At 41.7% G+C, this 24848-nt stretch overlaps 1 protein-coding gene across 1 annotated transcript; it reads left to right on the top strand.

Annotated features, from left to right (window-relative positions):
• Positions 1–890: 890 nt before the first annotated feature.
• On the top strand, positions 891–17555 carry LOC132766762 (lymphocyte antigen 6 complex locus protein G6c-like). Its single transcript, XM_060761068.2, has 3 exons — positions 891–1060; positions 15283–15399; positions 17293–17555. Exons 1-3 carry the CDS (start codon positions 1009–1011, stop codon positions 17424–17426), a joined length of 303 nt encoding a protein of 100 aa, XP_060617051.1. The 5' UTR covers positions 891–1008; the 3' UTR covers positions 17427–17555.
• Positions 17556–24848: the final 7293 nt, after the last annotated feature.

Genomic DNA, 24848 nt, shown 5'->3' with positions numbered 1-24848 from the left:
ATGGTTTTTTGACCAGAGACCACTTGACCAGAGACCACTTTGACCAGGGACCACTTGACCAGGGACCACTTTGACCAGGGACCATTCTCTAACATTACTACCAAAAAGGTTACAAATCCGTTTTTGGTCAACTTTAGATTGGGTTTGGTTTTTGGGGTGCTGATTCAGATAAACCACATCAGCTCTAGTTTCTGATACAGAACATATGCCATCCAGTAGTCACCATCTGCTTGCACAAAGAAAACCATATTTAATTAGCCTTGAGACGACGCTTTAAGAGAATTTCACAAGACCAATCGCTCTCGTTGCAACAGTGGTGCATATTATTTTAGTTCTTGTGAACCACTGGTGGTCCACAGACCACAGGTTGGGAACCATTGGTTTAGATGTTCTGTGACACTTTTAACAGTGTGGGTCAACTCTGATTCCAGTTTTTCAACAAATCAAATTTTGACAACCTATATTTTGTACAGTCAGCCCTCTACTTTTGCTGGGGTTTGGGGCACAGGCCCCCCATGAAAGTGAAAAACCAATAAATAAAATTGCCTTTTTTACCTGAGAAAAAAACCTCTTTAGGAATTTCTGCTGGAAGTTGATCACAGAATCACATTGGAGAACCTTGAGATTCCTAAACAGAATATTCTTAATCAAATCCACCAATAATCAAATCTGTAAAAGTCAAAATGCAAAAGATATAGGTACTTCTTAGCAGGGTTCTGTGATAAAGGCACCCCATTAAGAATGGAAATATGCTTCAATTGGATTGCACCTGGATTCATGCACAATTATCTGCACTCACGTGGCATCATCTAGATACTTCTTTTTCAGTTTCTGTTGTCCTGGAGCCTTCATCCCATTGGTTGTTCCCAGATCTAGATGGACATAAATTCTTGACTCCAAACCTCCCATCTCTAAATCCACTTGCAGGGCTGATCTTTCTTCTTTCACTCTTGTGTCATTAACACACACATCTTTTCACTCTCTCTCTTCCTTAGCACAGTCCTCAAGATGAACAAATACCTTCTCCTGGGCTTCTCTGTTCTGCTCCTCTGTGCAACTGGTAAGAATATTTTTTAAATGGAAATATTTGCATGTTACTTTGCATGAAAGAGGAAGAATAAATAGATGGGCATCTGTTTGGATATGCCAGCCTAGATTTTAAAGTTTTAGAAAATTAAGATGGTGTGTTTCTTTATGTTGTATCCACTTTATCTCCAGACTTAGCGTCCAAACTGAGATTTTCCCCTGTCTACAATTATCTCAGGTTTGCAGATTTGATCCATTCTGGGATTGTTTACAAATGAGACTTCAAAAAACTTTTGAGGCTTAACATAATGAGTCTCTCTATGCATATTACTGTGTTAAGACTAATCCAAAAATTGTTGATGGGGAAAAGAGCCAGAATTATGTCAATGTGTTAAGGAGTTCAAATTGTTAAATAAGAGATGAATTATTTTCTCTTACACCTGCCTGCTGATTTTAATCTATAGTAGGGCTTCTTCAGCTTTTTCACATGTGACCTCTTTCTGCCGAATACTTTTTTACATAACCTCAGATATATTGGTATATAAAATAGGTATAAAATTGAACATTTGCTGATAATAAATAATCCTTCGCAATGGTTGCTAAACAAGCTGATTTTCCTTTTTGTGAAGTAAAGCTGAAGAATTTTCTACCAAAGTCAACTGTAAACACTGCATGTGTTGCTGCAAATGAGTGGTGCTCAGAAACCTTTTACTGCTGCCATTTTTTTCATGACCCCAACATTGAGCTAAAGTGACCCCATCTGGGGTCAGCATCCACACAATAACCAATGGCTATGGCACTTAAGTCAATTTTTTAAAGCTGCCATGATCTGGGACTGTAAACGTAGTAGAGATAGAAATAATATTTTTAAAATATTCAAAAAGTATTCTTAAAATCCAAGTTTCTCTCAAACTTGGCGAATGTTGACAAGAAGAGTCCTGGAGTGACAAGAAGCTTCACAGTTTGGGACTAATCCTTTGCAAAAAAAATAATAATTGACAATGGTTTGTGTGCACGTGCATGCAGAATATAGTATTGCAGAATAAATCCAAAATTGCAAACTTTTCTGTACTAGAAATCAAACTTTCTGTACAGATTTCTTCCATAAAACACTATTTTCAGCTAACACTATTTTCAGGGAAGAAAAACTAAGTGTAATGTTTGCACAGAAAAGGTCCTGAACTGTTAATACCTTTCAAAAACTGTACAGTCTGGGAAAACTTTCTCACAGTTTCATTCTTTAAGGGTAACATCAGCAAAGAATTACATCCCTAATAGGCATTCAGCAAACTCATGTTTCTGCTTTTGTCCTATGCAACTGAACAGCATATATTCAACTTTTCAAAACAGCCACCAAAAGTTAATTGTGTTTATATTACGGTGCCATCTAATGGCCAGTTAGACAATCTCTAATTTGATATACTAGTCTAGTATTTTTCAAACTCTGCTCCTCCAGGTGTTTCGGACTTCAGCTTCCAGAAATCCAAAACAACGGGAGAAGTAGAGTCTAGGCATTCAATGAGTAAAGAAATCAGATTGTAAAACCAAGCCAAAACAATTCTTTTAAAGGAAGCTTCATACAATGACCTCAAACTCTGTAATGTATATCATAGATATGATAGGGCACATCCAGTGCAAACTGAATAGCTGAAAGACATTACAGCTGGCTTGTGGTTCCAAAGTCTAATTAGATTCTCTGAGGGTTTTCAGCCACTTTGCCCTCTGCTAAGATTCGTTGCATAGTTTCTACAATACCTTACTGTACAATGTTTGGGGAACTCCTGTGGGTGAAAAACTGAGTAACAAATACTGTTGTAGTGGGTTTTGCACAACTATTTCTCAAGCCCTATCTACACTGGTGCATTAATCTGTGGCTAATCCAGAGCAGTGATATTTCAGGTCAATATACTCCATGCCTGACCTGCAGCAGCAGTGAAATTAAGTCTGTGTAGTCCAGTTCAGTCAAACTGATTTTGCCTTGTTGGACCATCATTTTATTGCCATTATTGGATTATGAGTACAGAGAAAAGAGATGGTGGACCAGCCTGCATGGACAGTAGACCAATTCACATTGAAACCACTCCTAGTTGTCCACACTCTTCCTGAAGTGCAGAGCTGCTCTGAGCTTCATCAAAACTCTGGAGCATTCTTTAACATTTCTTGGCACAGAGCTAAACTGGCTCACCCTCGTTCACCCCCATGTTAAGGACTGTAAGTCCTTGGATAGCATGTGGATTTCCAGGATCAACGTCTTGTCCACTTTGGTTTTTGGGCTGGTGTAGTTGACCGCTATGGATTAAGCATACCATTGCAGGTGTGGTTCCCCTAGCATGGTGGTTCTCAACCTGTGGGCCCCCAGATGTTTTGGTCTACAACTCCCAGAAATCCCAACCAGTTTACCAGCTGTTAGGATTTCTGGGAGTTGATGGCCAAAACATCTGGGGGCCCACAGGTTGAGAACCACTGCCCTAGCAGCTTAAGGCTCTCAGTGTGGTGTTTCAGGGCCATTTGGATACCTCCCCCAGTTCACTTCCCAAAACACACAATACAATGAACAACAGAGGATGTGCTACCCCTCTTTGCTTCTTTGAAGAAATAGATCAGGGATAGGAAAGGTGCAAGCCCAAGGCCCCATGGTGGATTGTTTCTTCTGGAAACCTCTGGGTGCAACAACTTCATTTTAAATCTGGCCTTAAGACCTCCTTGTAATTTTAGACATCAAAAAAGAAACATTTTTGGGAACAGAAGTTGACTTCCAAACATATTGGAGGGTTTTGGAATTTCATGCAGCCTCCTGAAGAGTCCTAGACTCACCCCTGGATATCCTGCAGTTACTGATACTTGAATCATAGAATCAAAGAGTTGGAAGAGACCTCGTGGGCCATCCAGTCCAACCACCTGCCAAGAAGCAGGAACATTGCATTCAAATCACCCCTGACAGATGGCCATCCAGCTTCTGTTTATTTATTTATTTATTTATTTGCTATACTTGTATACCGCTGTTTCTCAGCCTAGCCGGCGACTCAACGCGGTTTACAACACAATACAACAATCAACAGTATACAGTTTAAAACCATAAAAGCATTATACACAATATTTAACAGCTTCCAAAGAAGGAGCCTCCACCACACTCCAGAGCAGAGAGTTCCACTGCTGAACGGCTCTCACAGTCAGGAAGTTCTTCCTCATGTTCAGATGGAATCTCCTTTCTTGTAGTTTGAAGCCATTGTTCCTTGTCCTAATCTGAATTAGATGAGAAGAGTTATTGGTGGTCTTCTTTCCTTTTTTCTTTTCACTGCCTCTGTACCCACAGCCAAAATGGCTATTCACTGGCCTACAAAGTTTATTGAAATAGTACCAGTTGGATGTTGGGTCTGTCCAGTGATATCACCAGGGTGCCTTCTAGAACTTCTGCACAATACCTTGGAAATACAAAAGCAGAATTTCTGCAATATCAGCTCTTCAGTAGGGATTAAAGTCTTCAGCTAAGCCATCCCTCCTTCTATGAGGAAGCCCCTGAAACTACACTGTTTTTAATAATTCTGTGCCAAAATCTTCCGGTGGGGAAAAAAAAAATTCTGCAAAGAAAATTCCAAATTGTTTCACACAAAGAGAGGGAAAACACGGCTCAGTTTTCATGCAGAATAAATCCCAAACTATAAACAGCCTTGTTGGTTCAGGATTTTCCCCTCCTGAGTTTTCTCACTTGGGAACTTCCCTTTTCATTTGGATTTGAATATTCATGAGTAATATTTGCATGGCCTTCACAGGATCTCAGCATAATGCTAATACTAATGATGTTGCATGCAAGACTGCTTTAGCTCAGAGAGAGACCAGTTCCAAGTGGCAATGTTTGACATTTTTTGAATCCATACTAGCAAAAAGTCCCTTTTCCCTGCACTCCTGGTTCTTTTGTTGCATTGCCAGATATTGGACTATCTTGGAGCATCAGCAATGTTGACAAAGGGAAGTAAGGCCAAAGGGGAAATTCACTAGAATGCCTCCCTCAGGCAGCAGGATGCCCAACCTTGTTTGTCTTCATCCATTTCAAAATCTGCATTTTATTTATTGATGCCATTTGGGGGTCTCTAGTCACGACAGCTGTCTCTTAAGAGACTTATAAGATTCAACAAACTATCAAAAAATAATTTTAACTGCAAAACAAACAATAAGAGTTACAAACATCCAACTTACAAATGACTCATAGTTAAGAACGGGTCTGAGACAACAGGAAGTGAGAGAAATCTACCCCTTGAAATGGAAATTCACTCCTGAGAGAGTTATCATGCGGGAAAAGAGGTGTCTCCACTGAAACTTTATCAACAATCCTTGTTTCTATAACAAGCCAAATTTTCCAAAATCCAGTTATCACAAGTAAAATCTTCTGAACAGGGGCACAGGCAGCAAAACAAACACCACAGGGGTGTTGACCATTCCCTATGCTATCCAAAGTGTGTGTGTGTGTGTGTTTACACTGTATTTTCTGGCATATAAAACTACTTTGTAACCCAGGAAAAACTTCTCAAAAGTTGGAGGTCATCTTATACATCGGGTGTCATCTTATAGGGCAAGTGCTGAAACTTCTGAGCCGGACTGGAGAATCTGAGGTCACTTTATATGGTGGGAGGAGCTCAAAAATGGCCACAACTGCATCCCTGCCATATGCAGCGACAATATGAAAGCAGCAAGGGTGGGACTGTTCAAATACGGTAGAAGAAATCTACGCACCAGGATTTGTGGAAAGAAGTGACAAAGTGGTCCCGATGACGAGGTGATGGGGCGCCTCATGAGGAAAGTGTTAGTGAAGGGCGGAGAAAGCTGCAGGTATCCAGGACACCCAGGGTATGGAAAAAAGATATAGAGCAGTGCTGTGCCCAGACCTTGATGATGGGCAGGAATTGACGGAACGGAATGGATTTATGGAACTCTGAACACTGACCATGTTTACTATTGTGTTATGTACTGATGTTTTTAAATAAATAACTGTTTAATTGCTTTTATGTATGTATGTATTTTTGATATAGGAATCGAATTGTGCCTTCCTTTGTAAGTCGCCCTGAGTCCCCCCTTGGGGGTGAGAAGGGCGGGGTAGAAGTAACTGAAATAAATAAAATAAATAAATAAAAACATGCCTCTTTCACCCATCTGGCCCACCCTCGTATCCTATTACCGTACCTCCTTCTTTGCCTCTCAGATCTCACAGTGAAACGGTGCAGGCTCACATGTGTGAGATCTGAGAGGCAGAGAAGGAGGTACGGTAATAGGAAAATTACCATATTGAAATGGAATCTGATGTGTTTTTAAATTTTTATTTAGTGTGTGTTGGAAGAGGAGTACAGTATTCTCTCACTACTTCACGGTTCGCTTTACGCAAATTCACTGTTTTACAGATTTTTTTTAATAAGTATTAATATAAAATATTTACATTACAATTGGCCTCAGAAAAGGCGGCTGGTGTGTAGGCCAGGACTCCCTCCACCGGATCCGCTTGCCCTCCCTCAGCTTGGAGAGCTTGTGTAGCCTCTTCTTCTCCTGGCCCATCCTGAGGGCGCCTGCTTGCCTCCCTGGCCTCTGTGGCAGTCTGAGGCATGTCAGGGAAGGCCTACCTCCCTGGCCTCCATGGACCCCAACAGAGTGGTGGCCTGAGATGTGGCAGGAAAGGCATGCCTCCCTGGCCTGCTGCTGTCTGCATGGCTCTGGAGCTGGATAAGGAAGCGCGAGGGCTAGACTGCACATGCATCTTCTTATACATATGCTAAAATAATGTATAAATATTAAAATTTATATAGCATCCCTACTTCTCAGATTTTCACTTATCGCAGGTGATCTTGGAACACCCACGATAAGTGAGGGAACACTGTAGTCTTATACAGTGAGTATATACCAAACTCTATATTTTAACTGGAAAAGTTGGGGGTTGTCTTATATGCCCAGTCATCTTATGCGCCGGAAGATATGGTGTATGTGTATATGTGTGTGTGTGTGTGTGTTTATGTGTGTGTGTGTGTGTGTATGTGCGTGTGTATATATATATATATATAGAGAGAGAGAGCAAGAGCAAGAGAGTTACACCTAAAAATGTACCTGTTCTGACTTACATACAAATTCAAACCTGCAGAATCTATCTTGTTCATAACTTGGGAACTGCCTGTACACTGCAAACCACTGAAGGTTTTCTGATACAGTGATTACAAGCACATGAAAATTGGACCAGAGTGCTAGCTGAGAGTGATGCAAACATTGGGTGCTCCCTAAAAGACCACACATTGCAAAATTTCTCAAGGCTCATTTCCCATGGCAATAAATAATTGCTAGAGATCTTAATCTGCAAGATAGTTCCTGTGGGATCATATATTGGCTCAAACTATTACAGTTGGCTCTCCACATTTGCAGGTTTGATTGCAGATGTGGTTAAAATGTTCTCTCTACGTCCTCCAGTGTGACTATGGTCAACTTCTACTGGAAGTTGACTATAAAGTCACATTGATGGACTTTGTGATTCCTAGTGAGAACAGCTCTCTAGGGGTTTCTAGGTCCTCCAATCATAGTCTATTGTCAACTTGAGAATATAGATGTGTAGGAGGACTGAAAGATTATAAGAGAGGTGTTTTCTTGGGTTAAAAAAAAAAGTTCTGTCTGTGATTTTCCCACTTTTGTAGGGACCCCTAACTCCAGCAAATGTGGAGGCCTAACTGTATTTTAAAATCTGAAAGGGGAAAGGTCTGAAGGAATTCCTCACTATAGGATACCAGCCAAGTAAGTCCCTGGTGTAAACAGAGAGCCCAGCCCAGGGTGCTGCAACCAACAGCTGGAATGTGGAGGCGACTGGATGGCAACTTTCTGTTGAGTCTGCCAGGATGTGTTTTGTAATCTGAGTGATACCCAATTGTGATGCAGGGAAAAGGGAGAGAGGGAAGAGAGGGAAAATACCATAGTAATATATTGTGGGAAGACAGTCAGGACTCTTGGGCACTCTTGATAGAGCTAGAACACCCCTTATCCAAAAATCTTGAGACTCAATGTTTCGTATTTGCTTGGAATGCCTGTATTTGTATATACATCCAGAATGGTGTATTTTGGAGATGAGACCACCAAATCTAAACACAAATTTCAATGGATGTTTCATATACACATAGGCTGAAGGTGATTTTATACACAATTTTGTAATAATTTTGCACATGCAATAAAGGTTGTGTACCTTGAACCATCAGAAAGCAAAGGTGTCGCAATCTCAGATTACAGAATTGCAAATAAGGCAATCTCAACCTATGCTATCTTTATTTGTAAAGTCAGGGGTGGCAAAAGAGTAAATTCTACTCAGTTTAGCTGTGACATTTCCTGACCTGGAAGTTCTGGATCCATTTCCCAGATCAATGTAGCAGATGGTTGTGGCTAAGGGTTAAAGATGGTTAAAGTTCCATTTCCAGATCTGGATGAAGCTTCCATTGAACAGAAGATCAAACATGCAGAAAGAGGAGATATAACAGTAGGTAAAGTAAAGGTTTCCCCTTGACATTAAGTCTAGTCATGTCCGACTCTGGGCGGTGGTGCTCATCTTCATTTCTAAGCCGAAGAGCCAGCATTGTAAGTAGACACCTCCAAGGTTATGTGGCCAACATGATTGCATGGAGTGTCATTACCTTCCCACCGGAGCGGTACCTATTGATCGACTCACATTTGCATGTTTTCAAACTGCTAGTTTGGCAGATATAGCAGTAATGGAAGATTTCTACTATTGTGATATTTGTTGGAAAACAAACTCTACCTAAGAGGACAAAGTCCAACAAATTTCCCTCTCACCTTGCAGACAATTGTATTGTCCAGAAGGGGGAAAAGGCAACAAGGGGACCAGCTATTTTGGATCTGAGCCTAATCCATTACTGAGGGGAGAGTTTTTTCATGTTTATGGTAAAGAACTTACGGCCACAAGATGAGGGCAATGGCCACTAAGGCCTCAGCCACACAGCTGTATAAAATCCACATTGAACTGGATTATATGGCAGTGTGGACTCAGATAATTCAGTTCAAAGCATATATTGTGGATTATCTGCCTTGATATTCTGGGTTATTTGACTGTGTGAAAGAACTCTAACTTAAACAGCTAATTTGATAGACACCGCAATGAGTCGCCGTCAACACCGCAATGAGTCGCCGTCAGGCTGAGAATTGCGGTATATAAGTGAAGTAAATAAATAAATAAATAAATAAATCTACTATTGTATCTTACCATTATGAGAAAGGAGCCCCCAGTGGTGCAATGGGTTAAACCCTTGTGCTGGCAGGACTGAAGACCGACAGGTTGGAGGTTCGAATCCAGGGAAAGCATGGATGCGTTCCCATTGTCAGCTCCAGCTCCCCATACGGGGACATGAGAGAAGCCTCCCACAAGGACGGTAAAACATCAACACATCTGGATGTCCCCTAGGTAATGTCCTGCACACGGCCAATTCTTTCACACTAGAAATGACTTGCAATTTCTCAAGTCACTTCTGACAGCAAAACAAAAACAAAAAAACGAAAAGCAGTAGTAACCAAATGCCAGAGACAAATGGTAAGGGAGTTTGTACTTTCATTCCTTAATTCAGGGAGGAGGAAAGCATGGAGGATATATTACTGAACAATATGGCCTATTTGGTCTGATCCTGCAGAGAAATTACCATATATTTAAGGAAAACTTGGGGAGGGGGGCATTTCATGCATCTTTTCCCTTTCCTCCTACTGCTAGGTGCCACCTTTTATCATTATGAAATATGGTAAATATATAGTCAGTGGGAGTGATGGCTCTGGCATGTTTAAGTCAAGACACAATAAATAAAATATGCCAACTCCACCCTTACTTTGTCAGGCTGGATGCTGGATGTGGCAAAACAAGAGGTAGACCAGCATAGACAGTGGGTGAGTCACCCACTCGAAACCGTTCCCATGCACTTGAAGTTGACAGTGCAATTGAAGATGTAAACATCCCAAAGCAAAATATGCAATGCTGTTGAAATAAAGGAATTCCTAGAAGATTATGATGGTGTACTAGATACGTTAGAACCACACACCCAGAGTCATCGGACATAAAGAAAAGATCTGCGCTTCTAGGAAGCAGCCTAGACAATCCTCTAGAACTGCTGTAGGCATTAGGCAGCAAGAGATGATAAAGTTGCAAAACAGCTCTGAAACAATTGTATTATGGTTTCTGAAACCCGAGATTTTATCACACAAAGCCTTTCATCACAATTGTGTGATCACTGATAACACCAACATACCAACTTAAATACCCTAGCTATCTTGTGTCTCTGCTTTCATGCAGCTGTGTCGCTTTGTTGATTTGTGGTCCTGCACTCATACTTCGGAATACTCTTATAACCCTCCTGCACTTCTGCTGCCCTGCAAATTATAATATGCTCTCCACATGCTCTCCATTGAATTTAGGCCTAATATTTAATTCTTTGGGAGGTGCCAAATATTTAGAAAATTTAAATATCCCAAAATTTTGTTGGGCCAGAATTAATGCCCTTAAATCAGCCATAGTAGAGGGTAGATACAAAGGGACTGAATACGAACACAGAGTTTGCCCTTGAGGGAAGGGTGAAATCAAAACTGTTTATTTATTTATTGTGTCAGTAGCCACCAGACAATTGTATTACATTTTAAACAAATTTTTAACAAACAGACAAAACAGAAAGTTCTTGTGGGTTTTTTTGGGCTATATGGCAATGTTCTAGAGGCATTTCTCCGAAACAGAGTTTGCAAGCTTGGTAGTTGATTAAATGTCCTTTGACCAGTATCTGGCCACTTGGAGTGTTTCTGGTGTTGCTGCAAGAAGGTCCTCCATTGTGCATATGGCGGGGCTCAGGTTGCATTGCAGCAGGTGGTCAGTGGTTTGCTCTTCTCCACACTCACATGTCGAGGATTCCACTTTGTAGCCCCATTTCTTGAGGTTGGCTCTGCATCTCGTGGTGCCAGAGCGCAGTCTGTTCAGTGCCTTCCAAGTCGCCCAGTTTTCTGTGTGCCCAGGGGGAACTCTCTCATTTGGTATCAGCCATTGATTGAGGTATTGGGTTTGAGCCTGCCACCTTTGGACTCTCATTTGTTGAGGTGTTCCAGCAAGTGTCTCTGTAGATTTTAGAAAACTATTTCTTGATTTAAGTCATTGTGTGATGGCTGATACCCAAACAAGGAATGAGCTGGAGATGTCTCTGCCTTGGTCCTTTCACTATTGGCTACTACTTCCCGGCAGATGTCAGGTGGTGCAATGCCGGCTAAACAGTGTAATTTCTCCAGTGGTGTAGGGCGCAGGCAGCCCGTGATAATGCGGCATGTCTCATTAAGAGCCACATCCACTGTTTTAGTGTGGTGAGATGTGTTCCACACTGGGCATTCATACTCAGCAGCAGAGTAGCATAGCGCAAGGGCAGATGTCTTCACTGTATCTGGTTGCGATCCTCAGGTTGTGCCTGTCAGCTTTCGTGTGATATTGCTTTGAAACTGTAATACATGTACTTTTTATTTGCACAATTTACAAGGATGATAGACTAAGGTTAATATCACCTCTACTCTCCAAGTGGCCAGGAAGATCCCTAAGTTGGTACTGCACTTATTTACTGTCTGATCTTGACAAAAGGGTAACGGAACAGGTGGCCAAATTTCTCTTTGCAGCGGCAAAAGCCACAAGTGCTTCATGAATAACCTGTAAATGCTGAGAATGTAACAAAGAGTACTCAGGAGACTTATTACTAATTGGCAATCAGTTCTTGCCTTAGATTATAAAGACAGCTATTCAACTGATAGCAAATGGTGATACTTGTTTTCATTAACCATAAGCCAAATGTGATATTATTAATGGCTTAAATGTTGTATTCCATAATTCTACTTTCACTTGACTTAGCCGATGGTTTCTTGACCGAAATAAAGGCTACTGACTAATAGTTTTAAAAAGAAATTTTGTGATTCCAGTTACATTTAATTTTTTTAAATCAAATAAAACTTTAAATTCTGACCACTGCCAAAAGGCCAGAATAGAACAGAAACAAAATAGTCCCATTATAACATGTAAGTGATGGGATCTTGATGCAATCTGCCTCTATTGATTAGTTTTCTCATCAATAATGGGGGGCAGGTTTATCACATGGAGAAGGCAGACCAGCAATAGAATAGGTAAAGGTCCTGTTTCAACATCTTCTATATAAATAAAAATGTAATGTTCGTTTGTGGGATTAACAGAACTCAAAAAACCACTGGATGAATTGACACCAAATTTGATAAAAGACACCTAACAACCTAATGTATGTCCTTCACTCAAAAAATTGATTTTGTCATTTGGGAGTTGTAGTTGTTGGGATTTATAGTTCACCTACAATCAAAGAGCATTCCGAACCCCACCAACGATGGAATTGAACCAAACTTGGCACACAGTTCTCTCATGACCAACAGAAAATATTGGAAGGGTTTGGTGGGCAGTGTCCTTTGGTTTTGGAGTTACAGTTCACCTACATCCAAAGATCACTGTGGACTCAAACAATGAAGGATCTGGACCAAACTCTACACGAATACTCAATATGCCCAAAAGTGAACACTGGTGGAGTATGGGGAAAATAGAATCTTGACATTTGGGAGTTGTAGTTGCTGGGATTTATAGTTCACCTACAATCACAGAGAATTCTGAATCCCACCAATGATAGAATTGGGCCAAACCTCCCACACAGAACTGCCATGACCACCAGAGTGGGCCACAGCAACTCATGGCAGGGGACGGCTGTGGTTTCATAGAATCATAGACTCATTGAGTTGAAAGAGACCTCATGGGCCATCCAGTCCAACTCCCTGTCAAGAAGCAGGAAAATTGCCTTCAAAGCACCCCCCACCCAACAAGACTGATTGTTGGTACAATCAGTCTTCTGTATCCATGGATTGTACATCTCAAAATTCAAGCATATACAACAAAATTGTTTGTTTTGTTGTTGTTGTTGTTGTTGTTTTGAAAAATCCATTAGTCTACTTTGTGGCAGCAAATTTCATAGCCTGTGTGCTATAGAAAGAAATAGTCATCTCTTACCTCCAAATGTACAATTGTTATTTAACAGCTATTTCTCTTATGAGTGGCATGAAGCAATATTGCAGTTGCTTGGGGCATGTTGGAATAGGCATGTAATAATTGGCAAAGGACTGTGAATTCTGGAGGAAAACAACATTCCATTGGCAAAACATCACCAGACTTGCAGCCCTAGTACAATCATAGTATTATTCACTTTCATCGACTGCAGAGATGACACAGTCTCTCTGTTGGATATGGCCCAGCACCATTTCAATGCCTAGAGCAGTTTCAGAGTTGAATCCTTCTCTTTTCTTTTAAGAAGGCAGATTTTCTATAAAAGCGAACACTTTAAAAATACCCATGTAAAAAGCTGATCCCAGATATAAGTCCAAGGAAATGGAGATGAACCTTATCTAAAAGGGAATAGACCTACCACCTGTTAGGAATTGTGGGGGCTGAAGTCCAAAACACCCGGTGGGCCAAAGTTTGCCCATGCTTAGCATGGACTGTCTCTCCCTCTGTTGAGCTGGTGAAATATAATAATAATAATAATAATAATAATAATAATAATAATAATACATCCTTCTTTCTCTTTGATATTACTGAAATTAAGTAGACCCAAAAAGAAACCACACATAGGCTGGTCCCAGAAATATTTCTCTCCTGTTTATAATTCATTCTTTGAAATATTTCTGTCCTCTGCCCAAGACTGCAATAGCACAGAACATCACTGTAGAAACAATACATCAGTGATTCTCAACCTTCCTAATGAAATCATTCCTTTTTCTGATCCAAGGAAAACCACAGTGTGATTCCGATTTGGCCCAGTAGCATTGTCTATAGCAATTTTGGTCAGGCGGTATCTGACCATTGTCCGTAGAAACCATGGCTTGTTGACAATTGATGGTACTGCTTCATCCATCAACCCTTAATACAGTTCCTCATGTTGTGGTGACCCCCAACCAGTTGCTTCTTCATAATTATAATTTTGCTATTGTTATGAATCATAATGTAAAAATTTGATATGGAGGATGCATTTTCCTTCACAGGACCAAACTTGGCACAAATACTCAATATGCCCAAATGTGAACACTGGTGGAGTTTGGGAAAACTAGACCTTGACATTTGGGAATTGTAGTTGCTGGGATTTATAGTTCACCTACAAACAAAGAGCCCCTTGAACCCCACCAACGATAGAATTGGGCCAAGCTTTTGACCCACCATTTTGAGAGTTGTAGTTCACCTACATCCGTATGCATTTTCTAATGGGAGCATTAACAAAAAAAAAAAAACCAAAAGAAAAGACGGATTACAAATTATCTAAGCTGCTTCTGTTGCTGCTCCTCCTCCTAATGCTACTGGACCACTCTCAGTCCCACATCGCACGGGTGCTTTTCCCCCGCTTTGAAGGGACTCGGTGCAAGCCTCCCTCCAGCCTCATGCACTCTCCCTCACTCATGCACCACTCTGCCATGCCTGCTCTCCCCTCCTTGCTTGGGGTCTCAGAATATCCTTGACTGATATTCCAGCTGAGAGGCCAGCCAATCACAGATTCGCCATCTGTTCCCAAAAAGGAAGAGAAGGACAGGTGGAGAGATCTTCAGCCTTCTCTGCCAAAGGGGTTCCTAAGACCATCAGAAATATGTGTTTTCTGATGGTCTTTGGCGACCCCTCTGAAACCCCTTCATGCCCCCCCCCCCCGAGGTCTCGGCCCCCAGGTTGAGAAATGCTGCAATACATTGAAATTATATAGTCTTCCCACACAAACAAACAAGACTCCAGACAGCCACTGGCATCAAATATATTAAGAAGTAGAGTTTTGTGTAGGGTGGGGGGTGGGGGTTAAAGTTTGTATTTTGTCTGGATGCAAAGAAAGATGTCTTCTTGATTCAGTGACAGAAATAGGAAGAAATGGGGTAATACTTATCTACTGGTAAGCATAAAAGATTTTTGCCAGGCATATATTCTAGTTCAGATCTGATCCACACTGCATCATTGGGTTTGCTGGCTGATAAAGGGCCAGTCTCATTCGCTGTAATCTACATAACGGGGTTGTTGTGAAGATGAAACTTTAAGGGATTGAGAGAACCATCACATCTGCTTCAGTTCCTTGGGAAAAAGTTGGCATCTATATGTCTCTCTGTGTGCACGCGTGTGTGCATTAAAAAAACAGAAAACCATTACTTTATGATATATTTTTGACTGTCTGTCTGGTTTTTTTTCCTTTCCTCCAGCTCAATCTCTTGTGTGCAGAGTTTGCAAATATAAACTTGGTACTCTCTGTTTCAAGTCGGATGAGCCCTGCAGAGCCAAAGAAGGCCAGCTATGTGAGACAACCGAGGTGTACTCAGGTAAGACCAAATACAACGAGCCCTTGATATCCACTGGGTCTTAGGTCTAGAATCCCCATAGATACCAACATACATGGATGCTCAAGTCCTATTATATACAGTGGTGTATAAAATGTTGCCCTTTATATAAAATGGCAAAATCAAAGTTTGCTTCCTGGATTTTTAAAATCAAGATGGACAATGGAATTCTTTATGGTGTCAGAAAATACCTTCCCCACGTGTGTTAGTGGTACCCAGTTCCTCTACTTACAGCTCAAGCTATTTTTGAACTGCTTAGGTAAACATAATTGTGATGGCACACCAGGAAGATCTAATGAGAAACCTAAATGTGTCTGGCTATTTTCCCAGTGACCATCGATATGCCCTAATTACTATAATTCCCCCAAAATAAAACTCTATAAACAAGATTAAGTTCAACAATTGTTTACTAAATAATCAAGGTGAATTACAACAATGTACAAAGGTGTGAATCTGAGGTAAAAAACAACTATAATTTCTATGAGGTAAATACTCTATAAACTCTGGGGTATGTACTATCTAAACTATCTATCTATAACTATCTATAGGGCAAATACAAACTATCTATCTATAAACTCTAAGGCAAATACGTGATTAGGATGGCCTGTTCAAATTGCTAGGCCAGACCAGACACTATCTGGCAACTATCTATAAGCTAAGACTAACAAAGAATGGGAAACGAAGTTCTATAACCAGCCCATTCTGGCTCTGAGTCAGAATGGGCTGCACCAACTGAACTCGGCCTCTAGGGGGAACCTAAGCTCTCCCCTAAACTTGGTAAAATGGAACAGTCCAACTGAGAAATAAACAGGCCGAGACATCACAATAATCATCATCATCATCATAATCATCATCATCATCATCATCTTTATTTAATACCCCGCCACCATCTCCCCAATGGGGACTCAGGGCGGCTTACATGAGGCCAAGCCCAACGGCACATTACAATAAAGTAAAACCAAAACACAATAACAACACAGTAAAATACATACAACGTATGAGTACAAAAACGATAAAGCAAAATTATACACAGTAAAATAAAATAATATAACAATGAGCAGGCCGGAAGTGCAAGATAAAACTAAGATACTAAAAATACTAAAATCAGGATGAGATAGGTATGGAGCAGATTGTTTGTGGGGGAGAAACTCGGAGGGGGGGAACAGTAGGCTGGGCTGACAGTCAGGAGCTCACACAGACTTGGGGCTTCAAACTGGCAACCTTTCAGTTGGTAGATCTTATCACTGCTGGTGATTTTCCAGCTATGCTAAAGCCTAGCCCATCCCCTTATTATCTCTGATCATTGATGTCACATAGGGAAAATATCCAGTGTTAAGCTAAGGAGCTTCTGAAATGAACCCACTCCCCCATCCCTTCAGTCACCTATCTTATCACCTCCAGCCTCTTCTTCTTTTCCAAAGCATGGACAAAATGGGGAAGGGGGGTGAGGAGCAAAGCAGATCCTTGCATGCCAAAGACAACACCACAGCTTTCTTTTCTTCTACTTCCTCCCATATTTGAAAGCGGTCTGCTAGCACTGAAAATCCATTCCAGAGGAGCAGTGGGAAGACCCAAAAAGGAATGTTTCTAAATTTTGCATCTAATAGCATGATGGGATGAGACAGATCTTTCATATCACCTCATCTATTACACACAATTTCACAAGGAAAGCCATTCACATACCCTCCTGCCAAATCCTCAAGAATGAGGTATCATTGTTGTCAAGAGAGTCACCTATACATCTAAGGTGGGGTTCAAACAAGTTGATTTTCAGCAAGCCTGAACAGACTCTTCCAGTCAAACCGTGGTGAGATGACATAGCTATGGTTAACTCTTATTGTTTTTTCTCATCCCCTCCTGTTTTCTTTCCTCCAGATAGAGTATTGCTCTTCAAAACACACGGCTGTGGCAAATACGCAGAGCTCTGCAACAGGACCGAGGAGCGAGACAACGCCTTCAAGGTGTCCTATAAGCGCAGCTGCTGCGATGCTGACTTATGCAATGTTTGATTTGGCCATGCCTCCTCTTCCTAGATGGGCTCAGACTTGGAACTGGGGTGGTAGCTGATATGTTTGCTATAAAGGTTGACAGAGATGCCTCCTTTCACACTAAGGGTATTATCATGCTACACTATTATAGCACTTTTACTCCACTTTCATTGCCATGGCTGGATCCCATGTTTACTAAGGCCAAGAACTTTCTGGCTGAGAATTCGAAGTGCCTTGCCTTGAATTGTTTGCCTCAGGATTCTATAGGATGTCATCAGGGCAATTAAAGTTGAATCATAGAACTATAACCATTTAGTGTAACAGGATGCCAGGCAAAAGTATGATAGCTGGGACCCTACGCTGGTTGTGCACCGCGGGTCAGAATTCACGAAGGGAACACATGTGTGAGACAGCGCAACAAGTAATAGATGCAGCTGTGAGGGAGTGAGGAGGAGGAGGGTCTACAGTTCACATGTCCTACCCTCCCGGAGCCCCAGCTCTTCCACTGTCAGGAAACAGGCAGGGGAAAGCACAAGAAGACGGGGGGGGGGGGGGAGGAATCCGGTTCCTACCGCTCTGTTCACACTGTGCCTTGTAAAAACGTTCCCTGGCCGCCAGCACACTTTCTTCCCTTCGAAGAATGCAGCCCCAGCAGCTGGGAGCAGTCCAAGCGAACTTCCCTTTATCAGTTCTGACACGCATTGTGCATATGCAACCAGCGTATGCATTCCAGCTATGCATAGAGTCCCAGCTATCATACTTTTTGCCAGATCCCACAACATGCAATCAGTATCTTCCCAATCTCATCCCTTCAACCAAATGTCCTCCAAAGCCACACATGATTCTAGCCCAGTATTTCCCAACCTTCCTAATGCTGCGTCCCCTTAATACTTCTTCATGTTGTAGTGACCCCCAAACACAGCATTATTTTTGTTACTACTACATAACTGTAAATTTTCTTCTGTTATGAATTATAATGTAAATATCTGATATGCAGGATATATTTTCATTCACTGGACTAAATTGAGCACAAACCAGTTACTCCCAAATTTGAATACTGTTGGGTTGAGGCGGGGGGTTGATTTTGTCATTTGGCCATTGTAGTTGCTGGGATTTATAGCTAACCTAAAATCAAAGAGCATTCTGAACTCTACCAATGTTGAAAGTTGGCACACAGAACTCCCATGACTTACAGAAAATACTGAAAGGGTAACAGGTAAACAGCCCAGCCTACTGTTTACCAAACTTGGCACACAGAACTCCCATGACTTACAGAAAATACTGAAAGGGTTTGGTAAGCATTGACCTTGGGTTTGGGAGTTGTAGTTCACTTACATCCAGAGAGCACACTGGACTCAAACAATGATGGATCTGGAGCAAACTTGGCACAAATACTCAATATGCCCAAATGTGAACCCTGGTTGAGTTTGGGCGAAAGTAGATCTTGACATTTCGGAGTTGTAGTTGCTGGGATTTATAGTTCACCTACAACCAAAGAGCATTTTGAACCCCACAAACTATAAAGTTGGGCCAAACTTCCCACACTGTGTTTTCTGATGGTCTTTGGCGACCCCTCTGACACTCCCTCGTGACCCTCCCCAGGGCATGTGCTCACTGTGTGTTTCCTGAAATATGTGGGAAGCATTTCTGGGGGCTTATTCACATTACACAATAGCGGCATTATGCTTTCCCTTTAACTGCTATGGGACACGTCTACAAAATTTAAAAAACAATATCTTGAATCCAGCACTGGCAGTCTTCAGGGTGCATGGGGCCCTTGTATCCTTTAACTCAAATTATGAAGAAGGTATTCTGGAATTTGTAGGAAATTCCAGAGTATCCTAGAGCATCCTGACCATTGGAACTGCTGGATCAGTGCAATTTAGCCCAATCTGTTGTCCACACATTTTTTTCACCATTACCCTTTCTGTTTCAGTGCTGGGAAGGAAATGGGTTTTTAGCCTTCTCTGCCAACTCCCAAGCTTCCTTAGCATTGAATAATTCAAGAAGATGAAGAAAGGGAAACAATTTTTTGTCTCTAATAGGCAAATTCTTGTCTTAGCAAAGAAAGAATATGGGAAATAACTTTGTATCAGGCCCGTAGCCAGGATTTTGATTCGGGAGGGGCTGAGTTTGATTCGGGGGGGGGGGGGGGCGCTGAGTCTGAGTGAAAGAGGGTCTACCCTAGCAAACCTTTTGTATTGTTACCCCAATACCCCCATGCATATGGGATATATTGAGTATGGTGATCAGATCATGATATGAATAAACATAACAGTTTAAATAATGCACCAGTAAGGCCTTCTCGCGAACCACCATGAGAATTGGGGGGGGGGGGGCTGAAGCCCCTCAAGCCCCCCCTGGCTACATGCCTGCTTTGTATAGAAACTTCTTGCATGACATGCACATTTGCATTTTGATGTCTTTTTAATTTACTTGTTTTTTTCTTCCAAAAAAAAATAGCTTAAGCTTAAACATATTCCATTGACCCTCCAAATATCTAATATCACATTAGTTATATGGAATGCAGCTGTACAGTGGTATGGCCCTATGTTTTACATCCATGTTTCGCTTTTTGTATGAAGTGTTATGGCTTTCAAACTGTACTGTTTGCTAGAGTTTGGCTTGAAAGAATCAATAAAGTTGGTCGATGGACACAGTGTTTCTTCTGCTCAAAGCCTTTCCTACTTCCTTACATAAAAATAATTATCAGTCAACATGATCTTAAAGTAAAGGTAAAGGTTTCCCCTTGACATTAAGTCCAGTCATGTTCGACTCTAGGGAGTGCTGCTCATCAACTGTGCTTCAGACGGGGTGAGACCGAGAGCAGAGATGGCAGTACTTGTCACATACCAGGGCTGGACAGGCACCTTTAAATCTATCCCACACTCCAGAACTCAGTTTATAAGCAAAGCTGTTCATTGAGGAATAAATGTAGTTTCAGCAAAAAAAAAATAGTTAGATCAAAGTCAATGCAAAATATAATCCATGTAAAACAAGGCACTTGAAGAAACTTGAAAGAAATCATCCATAAGTCCAGGAAACAGGCAAGATCTTTAAACTGGAGTCTGTCACAAAACACAACACAAGCTCTATAAAATGAATCCAAAAATACTAAGACCAGGAAACCACTTGATACTTGGAGTAATATAGGAGACCATTAAATCACTTGATACTCAAAACCCATGAAATCACTTGATACTTAAAACATGAGTCCATGAAGATACACATGGGAAAACCCAAGACTTGAGTCCATGAACCCCATAAAAGGTAAAGGTAGTCCCCTGACATTAAGTCCAGTCATGTCTGACTCTGGGATGTGGTGCTCATCTCCATTTCTAAGCCGAAGAGCCAGTGTTGTCCATAGACACCTCTAAGGTAATGTGGCCGGCATGACTGCATGGAGCGCCGTTACCTTCCCACCGGAGCGATACCTATTGATCTACTCACATTTGCATGTTTTCGAACTGCTAGGTTGGCAGAAGCTAGGGCTGACAGCAGAAGCTCACGCCGCTCCCCGGAATCGAACCTGTGACCTTTTGATCAACAAGCTCAGCAGCTCAGTGCTTTAACCCACTGTGCCACCGGGGGCTCCTATGAACCCCATACACATGAGAAAACTTGATAGAGAAACTTGAAGCACTTAACTTGAATCCAGACATTGACTCCTCTAAGTAATAACCCAAATCAAACCTCATTTGTACTTAAGAAACTATGGCACTTCCCTTGGGAACTCTCTGAAGGGCCCCTTCTCATTAACAAGCACTGAGAGCACCGCCTTCCTTCAGCTGCTTGTCTTTGTTGACAAATTGCTCTTCTTCAATCTAACTCAGGAGAAACCGGGGAGTCAGGAGACACATCTGCAATTACCACATTCTGATCAGAGGCTGACCTTGGTTCTCTTGAGAAATCTAACTCAGGCCTGTCAACCTCTGAATCTGTCTCCAACTGCAAATCCATTGCTGGCCTAGCAATCCCAGAATCTCAGCCCCATCAGGAACAGAACCAGACTCCTGTGAGTTCTCAGATGCTGGCACAATGTCCGCTGTGAAACCTCAGACTGGTACAATCACAGGTTGAAGCACAACAGTACGCATGCTGGTTTGTATACAGAAATGCAGTTTCTCAAATAGTCTCAGGCTGAACCGTTTAGGTGTGTGGCCAAGCAGCATCACAGAGTGGTGAAGATATTAATAATAATAATAATAATAATAATAATAATAACAATGTATGGTTGAAGGCTTTCATGGCAAAAACCACTGGGTTGTTGTAAGTTTTTTCAGGCTATATGGCCATGGTCTAGAGGCATTTTCTCCTTACGTTTCGCCTGCATCTATGGCAAGCATCCCCAGAGGTAGTGAGGTCTGTTGGAACTAGGAAAAAGGGTTTATCTATCTGTGGAATGACCAGGGTGGGACAGAGGACTCTTGTCTGCTGGAGCTAGGTGTGAATGTTTCAACTGACCACCTTGATTAGCATATAATGGCCTGACAGTGCCTGGAGCCTGACAGTGCCTTTTGTCCTTTGCTGAACGTAGCATTTGTTGGATTTTCTTGGTTGGTCTGTAGATAGTTTGTATGTTGTGTTTCCTCATCATCATGTGGACAATTTCAACAGAAAGGAGGAAACCATGAAAATGAACAAAATCTGGCTACCAGTATTAAAAAAACTCTAAAATTACAACAGCACAACAGAGAGGAAACAAACAAGGACATCTAATCACCTCTCAACAAAAGTTTGCTCCAGGCACTGTCAGGCCATTATATGCTAATCAAGGTGGTCAGTTGAAACATTCATACCTAGCTCCAGCAAACAAGAGTCCTCTGTCCCACCCTGGTCATTCCACAGATATATAAACCCTTTTTCTTAGTTCCAACACACCTCATAGAATCATAGAATCATAGAATCAAAGAGTTGGAAGAGACCTCATGGGCCATCCAGTCCAACCCCCTGCCAAGAAGCAGGAATATTGCATTCAAATCACCCCTGACAAATGGCCATCCAGCCTCTGCTTAAAAGCTTCCAAAGAAGGAGCCTCCACCACACTCCGGGGCAGAGAGTTCCACTGCTGAACGGCTCTCACAGTCAGGAAGTTCTTCCTAATGTTCAGATGGAATCTCCTCTCTTGTAGTTTGAAGCCATTGTTCCGCATCCTAGTCTCCAAGGAAGCAGAAAACAAGCTTGCTCCCTCCTCCCTGTGGCTTCCTCTCACATATTTATACATGGCTATCATATCTCCTCTCAGACTTCTCTACCTCACTACCTCTGAGGATGCTTGCCATAGATGCAGGTGAAATGTCAGGAGAGAATGCCTCTAGACCATGGCCATATAGCCCGAAAAAACCTACAACAACCAAATAATAATAATAATAATTTATTTGTATTCTGCCCTATCTTCCTTAGGGGACTCAGGGTGGATTCCAACAACAAAAAACACAGAGGCAAACATTCAATGCCTCAAGACAGGTATAAACACGAATGCATTAACGGCCCACCCAATCCCACAGCAAATTGACATCAAACAACTAATTATAACATAAGACTTAAAATTGCACACAAAGTAAACCATAAAATTATACCTAACCATAAAAACATGAACTTCAATTAACAGATCTCCCAAGTGTTCATTAAAAGATTTAAAATTTACTATAATTCAATAATGTCCATGGTGCCAACTGACTTGCTAGGGCCAGAGTGTAGTGATAATATCCGGTCGGAGGTATATTAGCAGACTGTCATTCTCTAGTCCTCCTCCTCTCTATATGCTAGTGAGCACAAGTGAGGTTTTAAATATTTTTTTGATGGAGAGGAGGGAAGGGACCATTTTTATCTCTTTAGGGAGAGCGTCCCAGAGGTGGGAGGTGATCATGGAGAAAGCCCTCTCTCTCGTTCCCACCAGCCATACTTGAGACAGGGTGGGACTGAGAGTATTAGTGAAGAATAACACATAAGCTGGTGAAAGATGCTACAGTTCGCCTTTGCCTGAGGCAAAATTTTAAAAAATAATTTCAACAAAAAATGTGTACTATGACACCTAGGCAAAAAAAAAAAAATGAAATGTACACATATAGGATGAGAGATACCTGCCTTGAAAACAGTGCATGGGAAAGGGATCTAGGAGTCTTAGTACAGTGGTTTTCAAGCGGTGGATACCCAGATGTTTTGGCCTTCAACTATCAGAAATCCTAACAGTTACTAAACTGGCTGGAACTCTGGGAGTTGTAGGCCAAAACAACTGGACCCACAGGTTGAGAAACACTGTCTTAGTAGATTATAAGAATATGAGCCAAGAAAGTGAAAGTGATCCAAAAGAGAAAAGCTTCAGGTCTATAGATCATTTATTTGGAATCCTTTCCTTCCTTTCATGGACCAGCCCCACAACTACTTGATTTGGAAAAAAATGTTCTGTTCCTGGGAAAAATCCATCTCCATCCCAGTCCAAGAACTGGCTTTTGTCTTCCTCTGGAATGGACACATCATGCTCCATCACTCTCCAGAGGAGTCACCTTTCTGGACCATCATCTCCCTGTTGACCATCTGAAGATATCTCTAGAACATCAGATGGGGCTTGTCCTGCCTCCTCTTCATTTGCTTTTTCCTTGTCACTTGGTCTATTGGATGGCCCCACATCTTTCTCTGTTTCCTTGCTCTTTCCATGGACCAATACTACTTCTTTTGCTGTTCCACCAGATAAACTCAGTGACCCGGTAAGTTCTCTTTCTTTTTCATCATTATTGGACAATTTTCTCCTTTTATTAGATGATAATACATTTGACCGAAGAAGAGCGTCTCTTTCCAGTAGCCTGGAACTATTTGAGAGTCCTGTATCCACCCATTTCCCACTAGGAAATGTTCTCCCTCCAAATGATGTTGTTTCTTCCTCCCCTTTCCTTCTATTTGCTGCAAAATCCTCTATCTTAACTACATTGGAAGGCCATCTCTTAGCCATTTTTTCATCCGTCAGCTCATTTGACTTGTTGGAAGTTCTCCTTGCCTGAGTAGACGGACCTTCCTCTGCATCTCTCCTTCCTTCTGATCTTCTTACACGAAATGCTGTTCCTTCTTTCCCACGTTTCCCACCAGGAGATGATGTTACTCTGCTGGATGAGCCTGACTCTCCCAAAGCCAGCACAACTTCTCTGCGGCAATGCTGATCTCCAAGAATGTTGAATACAGAGATCCAGCTTTCTCCATGACCAGAAACCATCTTAAAGCTCTTCCCATCACAGTCAATAAAGATGGTGGCATTACCCCGGTGTTGTGGAGGTAAGGCATTAAACTCCTGCAAAGCTCGCTTGAGGCAGGCTCGGAGGTCCACTGTACATCCTTTCAGGTTTTCTACTTCTTTCCACACTTTCAGTAAGTTCTCGGTTGTGAGTGGAATTGCACGGCACCTCAATCTGTCTAGGTAGACATCCACAGAGGCAACTCGGACTCTGTACC

Source organism: Anolis sagrei, chromosome 2, assembly GCF_037176765.1.
Source record: "Anolis sagrei isolate rAnoSag1 chromosome 2, rAnoSag1.mat, whole genome shotgun sequence".
Classification (NCBI taxonomy): Eukaryota; Metazoa; Chordata; class Lepidosauria; order Squamata; family Dactyloidae; genus Anolis; species Anolis sagrei.
This window is presented reverse-complemented; position numbering and strand designations above follow the sequence as displayed.

Coding starts and splice junctions, on each gene's coding strand:
- LOC132766762 (XM_060761068.2), top strand. CDS start 1,009: ATGAACAAATACCTTCTCCTGGGCTTCTCTGTTCTGCTCCTCTGTGCA. Junction 1,061..15,282: donor TCTGCTCCTCTGTGCAACTG/GTAAGAATATTT, acceptor CCTTTCCTCCAG/CTCAATCTCTTGTGTGCAGA. Junction 15,400..17,292: donor GACAACCGAGGTGTACTCAG/GTAAGACCAAAT, acceptor TCTTTCCTCCAG/ATAGAGTATTGCTCTTCAAA.